This window comes from Carettochelys insculpta, chromosome 1, assembly GCF_033958435.1.
Source record: "Carettochelys insculpta isolate YL-2023 chromosome 1, ASM3395843v1, whole genome shotgun sequence".
NCBI classification, from domain to species: Eukaryota; Metazoa; Chordata; order Testudines; family Carettochelyidae; genus Carettochelys; species Carettochelys insculpta.
Genome location: NC_134137.1, coordinates 16,554,653 through 16,576,499, shown reverse-complemented (window position 1 = coordinate 16,576,499; position 21,847 = coordinate 16,554,653). Strand labels below are relative to the sequence as shown.

At 48.8% G+C, this 21,847-nt stretch overlaps 1 protein-coding gene across 4 annotated transcripts in view; it reads right to left on the bottom strand.

Moving 5' to 3' along the window:
* The window catches only part of FCHSD2 (FCH and double SH3 domains 2), a 316,194-nt gene that overhangs the window by 161,051 nt on the left and 133,296 nt on the right, over window positions 1-21,847 (bottom strand). For all 4 annotated transcript variants that reach the window (XM_074980103.1, XM_074980193.1, XM_074980270.1 and 1 more), the window contains exon 4: window positions 4,089-4,165. In XM_074980103.1, the coding sequence (XP_074836204.1) occupies window positions 4,089-4,165 (77 nt within the window). The remainder of the gene's footprint in view (window positions 1-4,088; window positions 4,166-21,847) is intronic.

Below are 21,847 nucleotides of genomic sequence, written 5' to 3'. Positions count from 1 at the left end.
TTGTTGAGGAACAGCACAGCTGCCTCTGCAGGGCCCACATGTTTGCTGAGAAAAACTGTACTTTCTAGCCAGCCATGGTGCCAGAGTAGCTTCCAGGGTTGTGCTAGCCTCACTCAGAGGTGCTTCAGCTTATGCTGAGCCTCCTCATGGCTGTCCTCCTCCTGCTCCCTAGAGAGGATTACACAGACACCACCATAGAGGAGCTTGCCACAGGGGCCCACTTGTGCTCACTCTGCCAGGTGCCCAGGCAGGTCTGGAAGCACAGCACCAGTGCCAAATGGAGAAACTGGCTGGTCACGGGGCAGTGAGACGACCAGCAGTGGCTCCAGCACTTCTGCATGCAGAAGGACACCTTTCTGGAGCTCTGCAACTGGCTCATCCCTGCCCTCCGGAGACAGGACACCTGGCTGTGGCTTACCATACCCCCCCTGGAGAAGTGGGTCACCATTACCCTCTGGAAACTCGCCACTCCCAACAGCTACTGCTCCGCCAGGAACCAGTCTGGCATGGGAAAGTCCACCATCGGGGCTGTCCTCAGAGGTAAGGCACTCAGGCTGCAGGCCCTGCATGGGGGACGAAGGTGCGTCCTGCCCAAGGGGGGCCCTCAGGGAGTGGGGTTGGGGGATGCGAGCGGTTGAGGGAAGCCTTGCACAGACCTCCTGCCATGGGGGTTGGCTTCATGGGGATCACCTTCGGGGGGGGGGATGACAGGAGGCAGGGGAGTCCGCTGGGATCCAGGGGCTCCCTCGCTCAGTCCCTGATGTGTGTTTGGTATCCTCCCCTTGCAGTTCGTGATGGCCATCAACACCATCCTGGTGCAGAGGGTTGTCCATCCCACAGACATGGACACAATTGTGGCCAGATTCACTGCCCTGGAGTTGCCCAGATGCTTTGGGGAGACCAATGGGATCCACATCCCCATCCATGACCAGGACCACAGCGCGACCAGATTCATCAACAGAAAAGAATATTACTCCATCATGCTACAGGCCCTGGTCAACCACTTGGGACAGTTCCTCAGAGTCTTGGGTGGTCGGGATGGGCACACAAAACATGGATGTTCCACAACTTCGGCTTGGCTCAGAGGATGGAGGTGGGCACCTTCGTCCCCTACCAGGAGCTGGCAGTTGGGGATGTGCACATGCCATTGCATATCATGGGAAACCTTGCCTACCCCCTCATGCCCTAGCACTGGGCAGCTCCACCTGAGGAACTTTTTAATGCTCAGCTCACCCTGGCATGGATGCAGGCCCAGTGTACCCGTAATCATCTGAAGGCATGCTTCAGGTGCCTCCACACCTGGCTAGAAGTGGGAGAGCACAACATTCCTTATGTTGTGGTGGCGTGCTGTGCCCTCCACAACATTCTGGAGGGAAAGGGGGAGGCATTCCTTCTGACACGAGGGAGCACGCCGGCCGTGGCTACAAACAGTCAGGGGAAGCTCCAGTCTGCCAAACCCCACAGGGATGGGCTGTGGATCCAGGAAGCCCTAAAGGAGACTTCCTCCCAAGGACCCCAATGACTCTCCCCAGGGTTGCCCTGGCAGGGGCCTCAGGCCCGCAGGCCTACCCCGTCCCCTCCACCCCCTCCAAGTCCTCCCCAATAAAGAGGGATGCAGGGGTGGAGAACAAAGTTTTCTTTAGGGAGCCAGAAAGAAATGTGTGCAAAATGAATGTTGTCATAGAATACTATGTACAAAATACAATAACGATAAACTATATATGGGGGGGGGCTTGGTTGGCGGTGTAATCAATCCAATGTGAGGTTGGGGGGGCCATGACCCCACGGGTTTGGGATCCCTGTCAGGGCTGGGATAGGACCAGGAGCATGGGGTGGTACAGAGGCAGTGGGGCTAAGGCAGGGTCTGGGTCAGCAGGAGGGGCTGGGGGAGCAGCCCTGGCCATTGCACACTGGAGCAGGTTGAGGATGGCTTGCAAGATGTCCGGTGGGGGCGGCAGCTGCCGGCGGCTAGACCAACAGGTTCTGCCAGACACCAGCGGCAGTGTCAAAGCTGGAGATCAGTTGGTCCCATTCCCGTTGCCCTCCACTGCTGGTTGTCCCACAGCTGCCACTCAAGGATGTCAGTCATTCTCCAGAGGGAGTCAGTGGGGGCCCTCTGAAGCTCCTCATCCACCCGGCAACATCCCCTCTGGTAGCAGGCCCAACCTCTCGGCTGGGGAGTGACAGCTTGCTCTGGTGCCGCCTTGGCACTGGCTCATCCCTCACTCAGTGCAGGTCCAGCTGTAAGGACGACAAGGAGGTGAGCATGGTGAGTCATTCACGCAACACAGCTCCTAAGGCCCTGCCCCCGACCCCCATAACCAGCAACCAACACCCCCTGGGCCATAGGATGGGGATGTCCCAGGAGCACTGGCATGTGCAGCTTGCACAGAAAGGCCTGCCACACAGGGACTGCACAGTACCTCCAGGAGTGGGCTGACCGCTGCACCCTTCCCACCCTGGCTCAATGGGCTAGTGGCCAAGGCGGATATTTGGCCACAGAGGAGTCCCCTCTGTGGGTGGCAGGTGATCTGGGCACAGCCTGGCTGTCCCTGGAGCCCTTACACATGCATGCAGCTTGCAGTGCTGTCTGTTGCCTGTGGGCATGCCTGTGTGCTGGGAGCTGTACTCCTCGATGGTGTGTCTGGGGACAGGCTCGCACCCGTGTAGTTAGCTCACTTTCAGATGAGGCACCCCATCTCCTGGGGCCTCAGGCTTGTTCAGCCTCCCATGCGGCTGGCAGTGGGCCAGCACCCATGCCCAGGGGCTGCCTGCTGGGTCTAGGTGGGACACACTGCTTTGCACATGGTTCCACATGCTGGGCCCACAGCACGAGGTCCCAGCCAAGATGGCTTGGTGAGGCTTGCAGAATGCCTTGTCTGCGCTCACCCTCCACACCCTGGGGTGTGTGACACACAGGCTACTTACCAGAGGGTCCTTCAAACAGGTCGGGGGATGCCCTGGAGGTTGTCTTGCTGGAGGGATCCAAGTCCAAGGTGATTATCAGGGTGCTGCTGCTGGCCTCAGACTACTTGTCCGCCTCCAGCTGGGAGAGCCCTAGGGTGTTCCAGGTCCTCCTCCTCTGACTGCAGGGGGGATAGGGTGGAGGAGTGTCCTCAGCGGTAGTTAGGGGAGCAGCGTCATCATTCCCAGGAGCCAGTGCAGGTCCGTGTAGTACAGACAAGTGGCCAGTCCTGCCCCTGACTTGCATCATGCATTACGGGCCCAAGTGTACCCCTGGTGCAGCTCCTTCACCTTTGCCCACACCTACTCCATGGTGTGGGTGGGTGGCCATGTGCTGCTAGGGTAGTCCAGAAAGGTGTGTTCCTCACCTGTATAGCCAGGAGGTGCTGGATATTGGGCCCAGTCCATGAGGGGGACTGGCGTTTTGTGCCCCAAGGGCGAGGAGGGGGAAAGCCTCCTGGGACCCCTCCCAGTTGCTCCCTTGAGGGCCCCAAAGGTCGCATGCTGGCTGGCACACTGCCATGTCACTGGGATCAGCTGGACAGAGTGGCTTTGAGGCGTAGAGCAGATAGCATGCTGCTGGGCTGCTTCCCAGCTCTCACCTCCCTGCCACAGGGCTTCCAGGGCTCCCTGTGCCATTAAGAAGCAGTAAGCAATAGAGCTGTGATTGCTGTGGACAGAGCATCCCCCTGGAGCAGCCGGTCAGTGCCACGGAGGACTTGTTTATCAACAGAAGGCCCCCCGGAGCATCCATGCTGGCTTTCTCTCAAGAGAGATCCGTCAAGAAAGGCATTCTGACTCACAGGGGAGCGGTAGAATGCTGTCGGCAAAAGTGCAGCGTTCTTTCGATTTACTGTCGACAGAATGCATTTGTAATGTGGACACTCTGCAAGTTCTCTCAACAAAACTTTCTAGGGCAGACATAGCCTATGAGTCTTATACTTGTTAATTTAAACTTATATTAGAATCTCACATATAAAAACCTTTATTTCCATTGGCAATACTCAGGCAAAATATTATTAATTTCAGCTACAGAATGAAGGGTTCTTCATTGTTGTGTAGAATAATCACACAAACTGGCAATGTAAGAACAGCTTTTTAAAAAGTCCAAATTGTTAAATTACCTATAATCACTTCGCTCATCTGTTTTTATTCCAGGCCAATCCTTCTTTAAGTATTGACTAGCCAACTTCTGAATGCCCTATAAAAATAAATAAAAAGATGATGTTATAACTAAATAAGACAATGTACTATAAAAAGGAGTTTCACTATAATAATTCTCATACATAAATAAAAATAGGACATTTGAACAAACAACCCATTAATCTCTAATTTTAACAAGCTAATATAATACAAAACTATTCCTCATTCTGCATATCTTTTTATATTTTTGCACTGTATTGAGGTATGTGGATTCACTTTATTTAGTTTTATGGTAATGTTATTAGCTTTGTTTTATAAACATATGTTATCCTAATCACTTTGTAGACAAACAAGGATTTATTAGAATATTCAACATAGAGAATGTATGTGACCAAAATGGGTAGCATGAAATAAATATACACAAATTAAGATGTTATGGATGAAAAGATAACTATTGTAATTATACCTATATAAACTACCCTCATACAGGTTACACACCTCCGTGGTCTGGCACCTTCAGGATGTCAGTGGTCCCAAACGAGGGACTGTGCTGGACCAGGAGAAGTTAATGCCCCCTGGAAGCCTCTGCTGGCCTGCTGCAGTTCCCTGACCCTGCAGAGGCAGCTTGCTGCCACAGAAGGCTCTCCTCCCCAGCCCCAGCTCAGCGTGGGGGAACCAGGGGACACTGGCCACCAGGCTTTGTCTCTGGGCAGCTGCTGGCATCCTGGCCCCGGCCCCCCATGGGGCTGCCAGGAGATATCACCACCACCCATGGCCCAGCTGCTCCCTGTGGGGCTGCCAAAAAGCCAGCTTGCCTTGTCCTCCTGCCCCATCCTTCCGGTCCAGGAGCATCCCCGACCCTGCTGGACAAGGGAAGTTGCCAGACCAGAGAGTGACGATTTTCAGAGAAGCAACCTGGACAATAACCATTTAGTTATAAAAAATATAATACAAAGAACACTACTATGAATATGTAACTAACAACCCTCATCTTAAAATCAGACTCTGGAAACAAATTTCTTTAACTGAGTTTAGACCTCTGAGATACTGAATGCCTTCAACTCTCACTGAAGGTAACAGGAGTTGAGGGAGCTCAACTTTGCACATGACCAGGCCCTAATTTACAGTATCAGTGTAGATACCTAGAAACTGGCAATTGAAATATACAGTTTACGTTTAATTATTTATGCTGTTTACTTTCTGGAACCTCATCTTGGACACTGAACATCAAAGACAAGTTTTATTTTCAGGTTCTCAGTGCAAACAATGAAGAGGAACCTCTAGTATGAAAAAATCCCTTCCCTTTCAATTTAAAACATTCAGAAACATTTATATAGATCTTACTGTATCTTTTAAAATAGTGTACAAAAAGAACTGCATTCGAAAATAAAACAATGTAAAACAGAGTTTGTAAACCCACTCAGTACAATTTGCAGGATATAATGCTTCCATCTTCTTGTCTATGTCACTTGAAAGTGAGAACAAGTTTTGTATGCTGGCTATTGGCAAAATGTGATATCAAGTCAGTTTTTCTATTACTGCCATTTCATTTTTCCAATTGTAAATCTTTTTGAGTTTCTACTTTGAGAGACAGTTTTCTTTCAATAAATAACTTCCAGTGGGATTATCCATCTTCAGGTCAGTGTTCGAAAAATTCAGTACAATACAGAAATGGGCAGTGGAGCAAGAATCTGGTTTATTCCAGGTGATACACTACGTGGGTGACTTGTTTGTAGGCAGAGGCACTGATGAAAAATACAGGGACCATCAATCTAGTTGACCTATCTCAGGATTGAGTCAGAAATGGGTGCTGGTATATCTAGACGCTCCCAGGAATTTCTGAAGGAACTTCAGGCATTACCAACAAAACTAGAGCAGCAAAGAATTTACATTGCAGGAACTACAAACTGTTGCTGGACATCCTAACTTTGTGTGTTGAGAAGAGGCCACATGTGGGGCTGGGGGGCAGCACCAGTCTGCCAGATGCAACCATGGGAATAGCAAAGTCCAGCCATTTTGTAAGGATTAATGGAAATATAAAGGCTGGTTTGTGCGGACAAGGAAGGGGGAGGAATAATTTTTTGATCAATTTGATGGAATGCCTTTTTAAAGTGCGATATGGACGTATAATCACAGAGCCAGAAAGATTTTAGGACCTGGCCCCAGGCTGAAAAAGAATTGAAGTGGATTTCGTCAGCACTCTGGAACCTTGGCACATAATGGCTTTTAGGGCAGTACACAAATGGGCAGAGCCACAAACATTTAGAGCCTACAACAGACAATTTAATGATTTTCTATAATTTCAGAGGAAGTCCATTAAACTGAGTGTTTACTGTATGGCTCAACTCATTTAAAAAAAAAGAAAAGAAAACAAAATGTGTGGATATCTGGGAGCTCAGTGGGGGTATCAGGGAAGGATGCCAGATGTTTTGCTTTTTGCCTCATTGGGTAGGATGTCCAGTGCAGGAACTCAGTACAGAAAGGACATGGTTATTGGCTACACTGGATTAAAATTATCTGAAGGAAAACATCCCTCACGAGAGCTGAATGAGGTAGGCTGGGGCTCGTACATTTTGTCAGAAGGCAGCCAACCCCCTCCTCTACTTGGTCTCTTAAGGGAGCTGAGGAAGAGGGCTTGCGTTTCCTACGTCTGGATCAGCTGCAACATCTTCTCTGAACTCGTCAGTTTATGTCCAGGTTTGCCTAGATATTATAAGCGAATAAAGTTATAGCCTAATTAAACTACACTCATCATCATCTGCCTTCTTCCCCCATGTGGACGGACAATGTCAGCTCAATACAGAGTTTTTCTATAATAACTTATAAATTACAAATTCAAAGAAGTGTGACATACTTTTTAGAAACAATAATTGCTGCAAACAAATGTACTATTTTCAGTTAACTAAGTACGATAAGTTCACATTCCTTTTCAAAAAGATACATTCAGTACATAGTGAAAGATCCTCCTTGTTCTGTTCTTAGTGACACTTGCTATTTTGCCTCTCAAAAGATCACCAAAACAAAGAATGCCATTGTTGAGTTAAAGCTGGGAAACCCACTGATTGTTTAACCTTTTGCCCAGTTAGACATACCATGCAGTCTAGAGTGGTGCTCAACAGTTGCTCACAGGTCACACTGCACTCTTCTCTCAATTCAAGAAGTTGAGATGCTAATGTTTACATGCAGAGAAAAACCAGTATAAGATGGTATAACTGAAGGTACTCAGAATTCTCTTTGACTTGTAAACTGATCATTATTTATCATTTTAAATAGTTTATATTTATATAGAAATGGATGGCTCTTCAATGGACAAAATAAAGTCTCTCTAAAAGGCTACATTTACACTACCTTCCCCTTTTGCAGTAGAAATGCAAATGAGGGAGATCAAGAATGCAAATGAAGCACCGATTTACAAATTTCATGCTTCATTTGCATAATCTCACGTTTGTGTTTCCAGAAGAGACTTTTGCGAAAACAAAAACCAGCAGTATAGATGGGGTTCCCTCAGGGGAAATGAAGTTTTGAAAGAACCCTTATTCCAGAAAAAAATGAGGCATAAGGTTCTTTCAAAAAAGATGCCCCCCCCACAACCCCCCGAAAGAACGTCTGCACTGCTGGCTTTTTTTTTTTTTTTTTTTTTTTTTTGAAAAAATCTCTTCATTAAATGCAACTGGAAGAGATTGTGCAAATGAAGTGTGAGATTTGTAAAGCAACACTTTACTTGCATTTTCTATCTCCCTCACTTGGATTCCTCCTCTGAAAGGGGAATATACCGTAGAGGCAGCCCAGACTTTACAATCTAAGGATGTGAAGCCCATTCCACTAAATGAAACCATTGGTTCAAATAACTGTGATCAGACCTTAACTTAAAATGTTAAATTAAAAGCTTAACTTAAAATCATTAGGTCATGTTCTACTACTAATTCTACTAAACAAAGTCAAGAGTACCCGAAAAATTTAATATTTATATAATCAAGCATCAAGAAGCCCTATTAGGACTGTGACAATACAGTACAGGCACTATACAAACACAAAGAATGCAAGCCGTAGTTCTTGTTTTAAATACATCTTATGATCTTTGAAATACCAGTTTTGCAAAGAAATAGTATTTATAAACGTCTGTATTTACAAGACTGAACTTCACATCTGCAAATAAAGAATAAAACTATTAAAAAAATCACCGCTTCCTGCCATGAAGCAAACTTCATAGCTAGAAGAGGGTTTAGCTAACAAAATCCAAATTTACTAGACTCCATATATTAATCTGCTGTTCCACAGTGATTATTACTGGAATATAGCCATTTCTATCAGCATACCACCTATCACAGCATTTGTACCAGATTTTTAGATTTTAGGTGGCCATGAGTATGAGTATAAGACTTGAGCCAGTTCTATTCATTCATAAAAACCTTGATAAAACACCCTCGCCTCATAGAGTCATAGAATACTAGAACTTAAATGAGTCTAGCCCCTCTGCACTCATGGCACGATGAAGCAACATCTAGATCACCCCGAGAGGTGTTTCTCTAATCTGCTCTTAAAAATCTTCAATGATGGAGACTCCACCACCTCCCTAGGCAATTTCTTCTGGTGCTTAACCACCCTGATAGTCACAAAGTTTTACCTAATGTCCAAACTAAGCCTCCTTTATTGCAATTTAAGCCCATTGCTTCTTGTCCTATCCTCCGAGGTTACGGAGAACAATTTTCCTTCCACCTCCTTGTAACAACCCTTTACCTTAAAGTACTTTGCAAGTACTTTAAAGCTTCTTTGTCACCTCTCAGTTCTCTTTTCTAGACTAATCAACCCCAATTTTTTCAATCATAAAATCATACATTCATAGAATTCTAGGGCTGGAAGAGACGTTAGGAAGTTATCTAGTCCAGCCCCCCTGCCAAAATCAGGATCAACCCAAGCTAAATTATCCCAGCTGGGACTCTGTCAAGCTGGATTAAAAACTTCTAGGGATGGACATTCTACCACATCTCTAGGTAAAGCATTCCAGTGCTTCACCACCCACCTGGTGAAATAATTTTTCCTAATATCCAGCCTACACCTCTCCCTCTCTAACTTAAGAATAGCCTCCCTCCACCCTCTTTAAAGCCCCCACCCCCCACTTCCCCAGGAAGCTGAAGGCTACTATAAAATTGCCCCTCACTTCTATCTTCTGCAAACTAAATAACCCCAAATCCCTCAGCCCCGCCCCATAGGTCATGTGCACCAGCCCCCTAATCATCTTAGTTGCCCTCCGCTGAACCCACTCCAATGCATCCACATCCTTTCTATACTGGGGAGGCCCAGAATTGGGCACAATACTCCAGATGTGGCCTCACCAGTGCTGAATAGAGAGGAAAAATAACTTCTCTAGAGCTGCTGCAAATGCTTCTCCTAATAAACCCCAATATTCCGTTAGCCTTCATGGCTGCAAGGGCACACCTTTGACTCATATCCATCTTCTCATGCACTGTAATCCTTAGGTCTTTTTCTGCTACACTGCTACTTAGCCAGTTGGTCCCCAGCCTGCAAAAAGGCTTGGGATTCTTCCATCCCAAGAGCAGGACAATGAACTTGTCCTTGCTGAACCTCATCAGATTTCTTTTGGCCCAATCCTCCAATTTATCTAGGTCATTATGGACCCTATCCCTACCCTCCAACACATCTACCTCTCCCGCAGCTTAGTGTCATCCACAAATTTGCTGAGGGTGCAATCCATTTCCTTATCCAGGTCATTAAAAAAGATGTTGAATACCTGCCCTAGAACTGATCCTTGGGGCACTCCACTTGAAACTGACCGCCAACCAAACACTGAGCCATTGATCACTACCCACTGGGTTAGACCATCTAGCCACCTTTCTATCCACCTTATAGTCCATCAAGCCAATCCATATTTCCTTAACTTTTGGGCAAGAATGTTGCAGGAGACTGCATCAAAAGCTTTGATTAAGTCCAGGTATATTATCTCTGTTGACTTCCCCATGTCCACGCATGACTCGCCCTTGGTGAATACACGTTGATTACTCGATTACTTTCTGCTATTCAAAGTGCTTCAAAATGGATTCCTTGAGGATCCCCTCCATGATTTTTCCTGGGACTAAGGTAAGGCAGATTGGTTTATGGTTCCCTGGACTGTCCTCCTTCCCCCCGCTCTTTTTCCCCCCTTTTCCAATCATCTGGGACCTCTCCCAATCTCCACAAGTTTTCAAAGATACTCATCCCTCATAGGTCATGTTTTCTAGATCTGTAGTCATTTTGAAGACAGTCTAGAGAAGAACAATTTTTTCACATCCTTTCCTGACATGTGGTACCTAGAACTGGATACAGTACGCCAGCTAAGGCCTAATCAACGCAGAGTATAGCAGAAAAATTCTTTTTTTTTTTTTTTTTTTTTTGCAACAGTGTCACACGATTGACTCATATTTAGTTGTGGTCCACTATGACCCCTAGATACCCTTCTGCAGTAGACAAATATTTCCTATTTTGTGTGTGTGAAACTGATTGTTCCTTTCTAAGTAGAGTACTTTTCATTTGTCCTGATTGAATTTCATCCTATTTAACTCAGACCATTTCTCCAGTTTGTGCAGGTTATTTAGAATTTTAATCTCATCCTCCAAAGCAGTGGCAACCACTCACAGTTTGGTATGATCTGCAAACTTCAGAAGCATAGTTTCTATGCCATTAGCTAAATCATTGATGAAGCTATTGAACCTACCTCGTCCCAAAACTGGTCCCTGTAGAACCTTGTTTGTTATGCCTTTAAAGCATGTCTGTGAATAACTGATAATTACCAACCAGCTATACACCCATCTTATAGTAGCCCCATTTTGGTTGTATATACCTCTTATTTATAAGACAATCATGTGAGACAATCAAATCTTTTACCAAAGTCTAGGTATACCACATATACAGCTTCCGCCTTATCTACAAGGCTTGCTATCTTTCAAAGAAAGATATCCTTGCATATTCTATGATGCATTTCATCAGGCCCTCAACAAGAGTTGCAATCAATAACATGGGGAATAAAAACACTGGAATGGTGTCAACATATAGTGGAGCACAACAAAAGACTGCTTGCAACAAATGTGCAGTGCCTGGTGACAATCAGCTGTAACTTTGACTTTCAAATGCCTGGAAAGCAAACCAGTTATGACAGGTCACATAAGAATACAGAAGAATAACTGGAAACCATGTGTCATTAGAAAAAAGGCTAGCCATTACCCAACCTTTGCCATGTTAAAGAAAGAAAATAGTTAGAATAAATTGGGTAATGTAGGAGAAAAACACCCCTGTCTTAACCACAAATACAAATAATTACTTTCAAGACCCAAAATCGTTATTATTCAAAAGGTGAAAGATAAGACTTAAATTAATGCCAGAATAATTTTGTTAATAACATAATATCACATCACTGGTAACCTAAAAGAGAAGTTACCCACCGTAGTAACGATGGTTCCTCGAGATGTGTCCCCGTGGGTGCTCCACGATAGGTGTCGGGCTCGCCCCGGCACCACAGATCGGATCTTTCCAGCAGTTTCTGCCGGACCACGCATGCGCCGGCGCGCGCCGCTCCCTTGCGCGCTCCTGGCCACGTGAGCGATCCGGTCCCCGCCAGTTCCTTGACAAACCGCCTCGAATGCTCCTGAAAAACACCAAACAGAGATCCGAAGCGGGGAGGATGGGCGGGTGGTGGAGCACCCACGGGGACACATCTCGAAGAACCATCGTTACTACGGTGAGTAACTTCTCTTTCTTCCTCGAGTGTCCCCGTGGGTGCTCCACGATAGGTGACTACCCAGCAGTAACCCAAGAAAGGAGGTGGGTAATCGGTTTATGTGCAGCTTGCCCCCAAGAGGGCTGCTGTCGACAGACGGGTATCCTCTTCGAATACCTGATGTAGGGCATAATGCTTGGCGAAGGTGTCGTAGGACGACCAGGTCGCTGCTCTACAGATGTCTTTTAGCGCGATGCCCTTGAAAAAGGCTGTTGATGCCGCCACCGCCCTGGTGGAGTGAGCCCTAGGCGTGGCCACTAACGGAGTTTTTCGAAGTTTGTAGCACATCTTTATGCAGGACACAATATGCTTCGAGATTCTCTGTGAAGAGAGACCCTCTCCTTTTGACCTGGAAGCGAGAGAGACTAGGAGTCTGTCCGTTTTCCGGAATGACTTAGTCCTGTCTATGCAGAAGGCCAACGCCCTCCTCACGTCCAGGAGGTGCAGGCATGCCTCCTTGCTGGAGCTATGAGGCTTCGGGTAAAACGAGGGTAAAACTATAGGTTCGTTAAGATGGAACTCTGAAGAAACTTTCGGAACAAGGGCTCGGTGCAGCCGTAAGGTGACCGCCTCCTTTCAGAATACTGTGCAGGGCGGCGTTGCCATAACTGCTGCGAGCTCACTCACCCTGCGAGATGACGTGATTGCAAGAAGGAAGGTTGTCTCTATCGTAAGGAGACGGAGGGAAACTGTGGCTAAGGGTTCAAACGGTGGTCCTGTTAGCGCGCTGAGCACCAGGTCCAAGCTCCACGATGGTGGAAGCGGTTTCCGAGGGGGGTACAGGTTTACCAGCCCCTTCAGGAACCTGGTAACAATAGGATGGGCAAACACCGTGGGCCCTTCCTCTTCATGCCGAAAAGCCGATATAGCGGCGAGATGGACCTTCAACGAGGAGAGGGAGAGCCCGCCTCTCTTGAGGTCCAGTAAGTATTCTAGTATTACAGGTTATAGGCACCTCAAGGGGAGCTAACTGCTTGGTGGAACACCATGCAGGGAATCGAGTCCATTTCTGCTTGTAGGTTTTCCTGGTGGAGATCCTTCGGCTACTTTCCAGGACTTGTTGTACTCCCTCCGTACATGTACTTTCTAGGGAGCTGAGCCATGGATTAACTATGCTTGTAGGCGCAGGCCTCGGGGGTCTGGATGCACTATGGACCCCCGGGCCTCCGTGAGCAGGTCTGGCACCACAGGAAGGGGAAGCGGTGGACGATCCGACATGCACAGAAGCAAGGGGAACCATTGATATCAATCCCATGTTGGGACCACTAGGATCATGCAGGCTCTCTCCCTTCTGGCTTTCTGCAGGACCTTGTGGATGAGCACTGTGGGGGGGAAACGCGTAAAGCAGGGGGCCCATCCACGAAATCGTGAACGCGTCCCCCAAGGACCCCCACCACAGTCCTGCCCTGGAGCAGTATTGGGGGCACTTCTTGTTGTGCTGAGTCGCAAACAGCTCTGTCTGGGGAAATCCCCATGCATGAAAGATCGGTAGTAGCAGATCGGAGCGGATCTGCCACTCGTGTGTGAGGGCGAAGTGCCTGCTCAGCTGGTCTGCCTTCACGTTGTGAGCGCCTGGTAAGTACGAGGCTTTCAACGTTATATTGTTGGTGATGCACCAGTTCCACAGCCGGACTGCTTCCGCACATAAGGCACGGGATCTAGCTCCGCCTTGTCGATTTATATAAAACATGGTGGAGGTATTGTCTGTATTGATCCTGACTACCTTGCCTTGTATGTGGTCTCGAAAGTGTTTGCAGGCGTTGAACACTGCTCTGAGCTCCAGTATATTTATATGCAGTGATTGTTCTGTAGGGGACCACAGTCCTTGCGTCACCTTTTCGCCAATGTGTGCTTCCCACCCTATGTGGGAGGCGTCGGTGGTGAGAAAAATAGAGATTTGTGGTTGGTGAAAGGGTACCCCGTTAGCATGTTCTTGGGGTTTACCCACCATTGCAGGGATCTGCGCACCTCTGTCGTGGGCGACACCACCCTGCGGACGGTGTGGGATGCCGGCTTGTAGACGCTCGCCAGCCAATGTTGCAAGTTGCGCATATGCAATCTGGCGTTCTGTACCACGAACATTGCTGCTGCCACGTGGCCTAGCAGCTGCAAGCATGTTAAAACCAGCACCGTGGGGCTGTATGTAATGACTTGTACTAGGGAACCGATGGCGCGAAAGCGAGCATCGGGTAGATAAACCCTTGCTGTGATGGAATTTATGCATGCCCCTATGAACTCTATGTCCTGTGTGGAGTCGATCTTTGACTTCGCAAGGTTGATGACCAGGTCCAGCGAAGAAAACGTGTTTGCTGTTACGCGTATCATGCGTAGTACCTCCGCCTTAGAGGCCCCTTTCAGTAGGCAGTCATCCAGATATGGGAATATAAATACCCCCTGTCTGTGCAGGTAGGCTGACACCACTGCCAGGGTCTTGGTAAAGACTCTGGGGGCCGAGAAGAGGCCAAACGGCAGAACCTTGTATTGGAAATGTTCTTTGCCGACCATAAACCGGAGAAAACGTCTGTGAGCCGGGTGGATTGTTATATGAAAATACGCATCTTGTAAGTCGAGGGCTGCAAACCAATCTCCATCGTCCAGTGCCGTGAGTATAGAGGTGACTGTGATCATCCGAAAGCGTTGTTTGCGCAAGTACCGGTTGAGGCCTCGAATATCTAAGATGGGCCTCCAGCCTCCTGTTTTCTTCTCTGTGAGGAAGTAGCATGAATAAAACCCTTTCCCCTGGTGTCGCTCCGGCACTCTTTCCACTGCCCCTATAAGCATAAGGTGGTCCACCTCGTGCTTGAGCTTCGCCTCATGGGAGGCATCCCTGAGATGAGGCCTGGGCAGAGGTTTTGGTGGTGGGAGCGACTGAAAGGGGATCACGTAACCCGTGGCTATGATCTCCAGTACCCATTTGTCTGTGGTGATCTTTTGCCATTGTGAGTGGAACGGTGGGAGGCGATGATGGAACATTAATTGAGGATGACATTGCGCGATGGTAGTAATAGTGCAGCCCTCGATCTGTCCGTCAAACTTGTTGCCTTTGGGCCTGCCCCGAGGATGCACGGCCTTGTTGGGAACGTCGCCTAGGAGTTCTATACTGTTGTTGCTGTTGATGCCGCCCTTGGTCGTAGCCCCGTTGGTACTGAGCACGCTGAGGTTGGTATGGGTATCGCCTTTGTTGGGGGTAATACTTTTTCTTTCTGTATGGAGGGGTATAAATACCCAGGGTTCTGAGTGTAGCTCTTGAGTCTTTACTGGAATGAAGGACCGAATCAGTTGACTCTGCAAACAACTTCTGCATGTCGAAAGGAAGATCAACAATTTTTGCCTGCAGATCTCTCGGGATACCCGATGTCTGGAGCCAAGATTCCCTGCGCATGACCGCTGCCATAGCCGTTGAGCATGCCGCTGTGTCCGCTACGTCCAGGGCGATCTGGACTCCTGTCCTCGAAGCTGCATAGCCCTCTTGCACGATGGCCTTCAGCACCGGCTTCTTATCTTCCGGAAGTGAATCCATGAGAGAAGTAAGCCTGGAGTAATTGTCGAAATTGTGGTTCGCTAGATGTGCTGCATAATTTACCATTCTCAGCAGCAGGGTGGAGGAGGAGTATACCTTTCTGCCGAATAGCTCTAGCTTCTTGGCATCTGTCTGCCTGTCCCCCCGCTTTGTACTGGGGGGTCTTCGATCTCTGCTGAGATGATTCTACCACCAGAGAATTTGGTTATGGGTGACTAAAGAGGAACTCCATGCCCTTCGCCGGGACAAAGTATTTCTTATCCGCTCTCTTGTTTATAGGTGGAGCGGAAGCTGGGGTCTGCCATATGGTGGTAGCAGACTCCATGATTGCTTTGTCGAGTGGGATAGCGATTTTGGACGAGGCCAGAAGCCTCAGGTTTTTGAGGAGCTTGTGGTGCTTCTCCTGCACCTCTGCTGTTTGGATGCCCTGCTTGAAAGCCACCCTTTTAAACAACTCCTGAAACTGTTTGAGGTCGTCCAGGGGGGCAACATCCCCGGGGGCCATAGCCTCGTCGGGGGAGGACAAGGAGGAACCACTAGGGTAGACCTCCCTTGAACTCTCAGGGTCCTGCTGTCGGTGGTACACCCTCTCACTGGAGGCTTGCGAGGGAAAATCTCGGGGTTCCAAAATCAACTCCCCCTGAGACAACTGTGTTTCTGTCCCCGTCCGTGAGTGCCCGCGGGGGTACTGGACAGTCGAGGGGGACCTGCTCCTGGGTGTATGCCTGTGGTGTCTATGCCCAGCGTGATAAGGACGACTGTGGCAGCACGGGCACGGTTCCTGGGATGGAGACCTGGACCACTCTCGAGGTGCATACTCCCTATCTCTGGGGGAGCGAGATCGTCTGGATGACTGAGACAATGGTGAAACTGGTTTGTGATAGTACTACAGAGGGTCAAATCCCAGAAAGGGCGAGGGTGGCCCAAGCCATGGTGACGCTGGTTGGAGGAACGGAGGAGGCGGCTATGGGTAGGCTGGGGGAGACCCATGTCTCCTGGTTGGTGTTCGCAGCATAAGGGGAGGACTTGTTGAGAGCAGCCCTGCAGCCCTGTCCAGAGAAGGGCTGCGGTGCCAGGTTTTCGCTGCTGCCTTTCCCCTCCCCTGCGGGGCTGGCTCCGCCCCTTCTCGTGCCGGGGATCTCGGCCCCGCTGTCGGCGCCGCGCTCGGCACGCTTATCTGCGGTGCCGCGCGGGTGGTCTCCTCCGGTGCCTGCAGGCTGCGTGCCTGTTGGCCCTGCACCGTTGGCGCCGCAGGGGTCTGTGACGCTTGCGGCGGTGCTGCCGGTTCCGGCGCTTGCCTGGCCACCGCTCTGAACGCTGTGCGGGCCGGCTGCTTAGTAATCGGAAGCTCAGCCTCTGCCATGTGCGCTGCTGCGCTGCCGCTTGTTTGTGACTGCGGCTGGGGGCTGTGTGCTATGCCCGTCCCAATCGCTGTGGCCGCCGGCAGGGATCGGGCTGGAGAGAGCTTCCTCCGTTTCTGCACCGAGGGGATGAGGGACACCGCCTTCCTTTTATGGAGCCCTGTGGGTCCGTCTGGTTGAGGCCTCTCCAGAACGTCTGGCTGGAGGGCCTTATCAAACAGCAGCATTTTCAGCCGCATTTCTCTATCCTTTCTGGCTCTGGCCACGAGCTTTGCACAAAAGGAGCATTTCTGGGTGACGTGTGATTCCCCCAGGCACCTAATACATTGACTGTGTCCATCAGAGGCCAGCATAGCTTCGCGGCATGACTCACACTTCTTGAATCCTGCAGAGGACACTGCGGTGAGTCTTTGAGCTGTTAATAGGGTACTTAGCACCTTCTCTGTGCCTGTTCCCCTCTTATGGACCCCAGCCTGCCGCGGCAGGAGGCCTGCTGGCCTTCACGTCCCCAGGTTGCCTCCGCTCCTCCTTTTCCTTTACTAAGACTTTCTACTTATATATATTTGCAATAAAGAAACAAACAAACAATCTAACTAAGAACTCTGAAAAGAAACTCTAAAAACTCTAAATACGCTGATTCTCGTCGCAGCCTGAGCAGATTCCGTCTGCAGCCGATGGCGGTTAAGAAGGAACTGGTGGGGACCGGATCATGCACATGGCTGGGAGCGTGCAAGGGAGCGGCGTGCGCCGGCGCATGCGCAGTCCGGCAGAAACTGCTGGAAAGATCCGATCTGCGGCGCCGGGGCAAGCCCGACACCTATCGTGGAGCACCCACGGGGACACTCGAGGAAGAACATCAAGGTTTCGGCACAATAAAAATTATGATGTACAAATCTCGGAAGACAATATTTAGCTTTAGAAGAAAAACTTACATAAAAGGTATGGCTCTACAGGCACAGAACCACTGTTTTTAGTAGAATCAATGGGAGAAAACAAGTTATCTGCTAGCACTGGAAATACAACCATTGAACAATGGCAGAAAACACTTGAGAGCCTGACTAAGGCAACTGTTATGTTTTTAAAAGTACATGCTCAGACAAAAATTGCCTCTCTTTCTCAGTATGAAGGAATCACTTGAATAGAAAGACATCCTTTTCATATTCCAAAACATTTCTTCTACAACTGCCATCTTTAATAAGGAAACTATCCCTGCTCTGAGCAGTATAATGAAAAGGATAATTGGGAAAAGGGATAGGAAAAAGGTCAGGAGGCAGCATGGAGTATGATTTTAGTTCACTAATTTCTAGCACCTGATTCCTCATTTTTCAAGCACTGGTCCTGAATAAGTAATGGTAACGAAAGTAACCCTGTCTCTAAGGCATATGCATGTTAGTCTGTTTAGTTGGTCCTCAAGAACAAATGTCAGACAAAGGACTTACTTGCAAAATATGTGACCTTAGACTACTTTGGAATCATGCGGCTCCATTCTATTTATCAAACACTGTACTTCAGGGCACGTACTATTTCTTATCTTGAACTCTCCTCTGGCAGGAACAATGCTATCACAATGCAACTCACTTTACTAGAAGAGTTTAGAATAAAGCTCTGCTTCTTGAAGCCTATAATTAAGACCTTTCAGGTAGAAGCATCACTAGAAATATGCCTATTCTGCAGTGAAGTCACTAATAGTTTTACTGAATTATATCATCATCAGTCATGGCCATTGCTTAGTTAATTAAAGATTCTTTAAAAAGATTGAGTCAATTACACTCCGGCAAGCACAGGGAGCCCATGGCCTGTGGGCTCGATTGGTCCCCAATGAGGCTCGGGCTCTCTCTTGGCACTCCAGCCCTACGACAAGTCTCAGCACTCTCTCCTCTCTTGGGGCTGGAACATAAGCACCAGCTCACCCTGCTACTGGGACACTCCCTGAACCCTGCTGCATCTCCCCAACCAGGGCTGGAGCACAAGCAAAGCTCTGGCACCTGGAGTTGAGTGTGAATGAGGTGAATATCTCTTTTTGCTTCTCACTTGCATGTGGCTCCCAGCTGATTTTACTCTGAGCCAGTGGCTGCCAAACAAAAAAAGTTCCCGACCCCTGAATTAGAGCATTTATGCTAATAATTTAGCACAAAATTATGCTTACGGTAGCATGAACTATGCAAAATGGTATTTCTTTCCAGCCTAACTAGTCTTTTAAAAATTAAAATCGAGAGTTAAGTTTAACATATCAGAAGCTGGCATAAATGCTATTGTTCTGGTGCCAATTATTAAAAATACAACACTAATTCTATGTGCAAGACTGAAGTCTTGATAGAAAGTGGAGAGAAGAAGTTGCCAAATGCCAAGTAACCAACTAAATAAATAGGGACTTGTTTACATTTTTCATGTAAATTTTAAAAAATTAAATCAAATATAATCACGGAATTCTACCTGTTAAAGTTTAAGGAAATCATAGAAAGCTCATTATCAACTTCTTTTCTTCAGCTCCCAGACTAATGCGATAAGTGATGCACTGTGGCAAGAAGGTGGACATCTTTGGCGGGGAAAAGAGAAGTTACTCAGCTGTAGTAACAATGGTTCTTCGAGATGTGTCCCCATGGGTGCTCCACAATAGGTGTCGGGCTCGCCCGGCGCCACAGATCGGAAATCTTCCAGCAGTTTTTCCTGGATCGTGCATGCGCCAGCACGCGCTGCTCCCCCGGCCATGTGCGCGATCCAGTCCCCGCCAGTTCCTTGACCAACCACCTCGAATGCTCCTGAAAAACACTAGACAGAGATCCAAAGCGGGGAGGATGGGCGAGTGGTGAAGCACCCACGGGGACACATCTTGAAGAACCATCGTTACTACAGGTGAGTAACTTCTCTTTCTTCTTCAAGTGATCCCCGTGGGTGCTCCACGATAGGTGAGTACCCAGCAGTAACCCAAGTAAGGAGGTGGGTAAATCGGTTTATGTGCAGCTTGCCCCCAAGAGGGCTGCTGTCGACAGACGGGTATCCTCTTCGAATACCTGATATAGGGCATAATGCTTGGCGAAGGTGTCATAGGACGACCAGGTCGCCACTCTACAGATGTCTTTTAACGCAATGCCCTTGAAGAAGGCTGTTGACGCCGCCACCGCCCTGGTGGAGTGAGCCCTGGGCGGGGTCAGCAAATGAGTCTTTCGAAACTCGTAGCACATTTTTATACAGGACACAATGTGCTTTGAGATTCTCTGTGAAGAGAGACCTTCTCCTTTTGACCTGGGAGTGAGAGAGACTAGAAGCCTGACCATTTTCTGGAAGGACTTAGTTCTGTCTATGTAGAAGGCCAACGCCCTCCTCACATCCAGGAGATGCAGGTGTACCTCCTTGCTGGAGCTGTGAGGCTTCGGGTAAAACGAGGGTAAAACTATTGGTTCATTAAGATGGAACTCCAAAGAAACTTTTGGAACAGAGGCTGGGTGCAGCCGTAAGGTTACCGCCTCCTTTGAGAATACTGTGCAGGGCTGCGTTGGCATCACTGCTGCCAGCTCACTCACCCTGCGGGCTGATGTAATTCCAAGGAGGAAGGTTGTTTTCGTCGTAAGGAGACGTAGGGGAACTGTGGCTAATGGTTCGAAAGGTGGACCCGATAGCGTACTGAGGACCAACTCCAAATTCCACGATGGTGGAAGCGGTTTCCAAGGAGGGAACAGGCTTACCAGCCCCTTCAAGAACCTTGTAACGATAGGATGGGCGAACACAGTGGGCCCTTCCTCTGTAAGCCGAAAGGCTGATATGGCGGCGAGGTGGACCTTTAACGAGGATAGAGAAAGCCCGCCTCTTTTGAGGTCCAATAAGTATTCTAGTATTACAGGTATAGGAACGTCAAGGGGAGCTAACTGCTTGGCGGAACACCAGGCTGTAAATCGAGTCCATTTCTCCTTGTAAGTCCTCCTGGTGGAGTTCCTTTGGCTACATTCCGGGACTTGTTGTACTCCCTTCATACACATGCTCTCTAACGAGCTGAGCCGTGGATTAGCCATGTGTGTAGACGCAGACCCTGAGGGTGTGGGTGCACTATGGACCCCTGAGCCTGCGTGAAGTAAGTCCAGCGCCACCAGTAGAGGAAGCGGTGGGCAGTCTGACATGTGCAGAAGCAAGGGAAACCATTGCTGCCGATCCCAAGTTAGGACTATGAGTATCATGCGAGCTCTCTCCCTTCTGGCTTTCTGCAGAACCTTGTGGATAAGCGCTGTGGGGGGAAACGCGTAAAGTAGGGGGCCCTTCCATGAAATCATGAATGCATCCCCAAGGGACCCCTGCCCCACTCCTGCCCTGGAGCAGTACTGGGGACACTTCTTATTGTACTGGGTGGCAAACAGATAGATCTGGGGAAACCCCCATGTACGAAAAATGCGCTGTAGCAGATAGGAGCAGATCTGCCATTCGTGCATGAGTGTGAAGCGCCTGCTCAGCTGATCTGCTTTCACGTTGTGAGCACCCGGCAAGTACGAGGCTTTCAACGTTATGTTGTTGGCGATGTACCAGTTCCACAATCGGACGCTTCTGCACATAGGGCACGGGATCGTGCTCCTCCTTGTCGATTGATGTAAAACATAGTGGAGGTATTGTTGGTATTGATCCCGACTACTTTGCCATGTAGGTAATCTCGAAAATGTTTGCAGGCGTTGAACACTGCTCTGAGCTCCAGTATGTTTATGTGCAGTGTCTGTTCTGCAGGGGACCATAGCCCTTGCGTCACCTTGTCACCGATGTGCACTCCCCATCCTATGTGGGAGGTGTCAGTAGTAAGAAAAATAGAAATTTGTGGTTGGTGAAAGGGCACCCCCACTAGCATATTCTTGGGGGTTTCCCACCACGCCAGGGATCTGCGCACCTCTGTCGTGGGCGACACCACCCTGCGGACAGTGTGGGATGCCGGTTTGTAAATGCTCGCCAACCAATGCTGCAGGCTTCGCATGTGTAACCTGGCATTCTGTACCACAAACGTCGCTGCCACCATGTGGCCCAGCAGCTGTAAGCACATTAAGACAGGCACCGTGGGGCTGTATGTGATGACTTGCACCAGCGAACTGATGGCGCGGAAGCAGGCGCCGGCTAGGTACA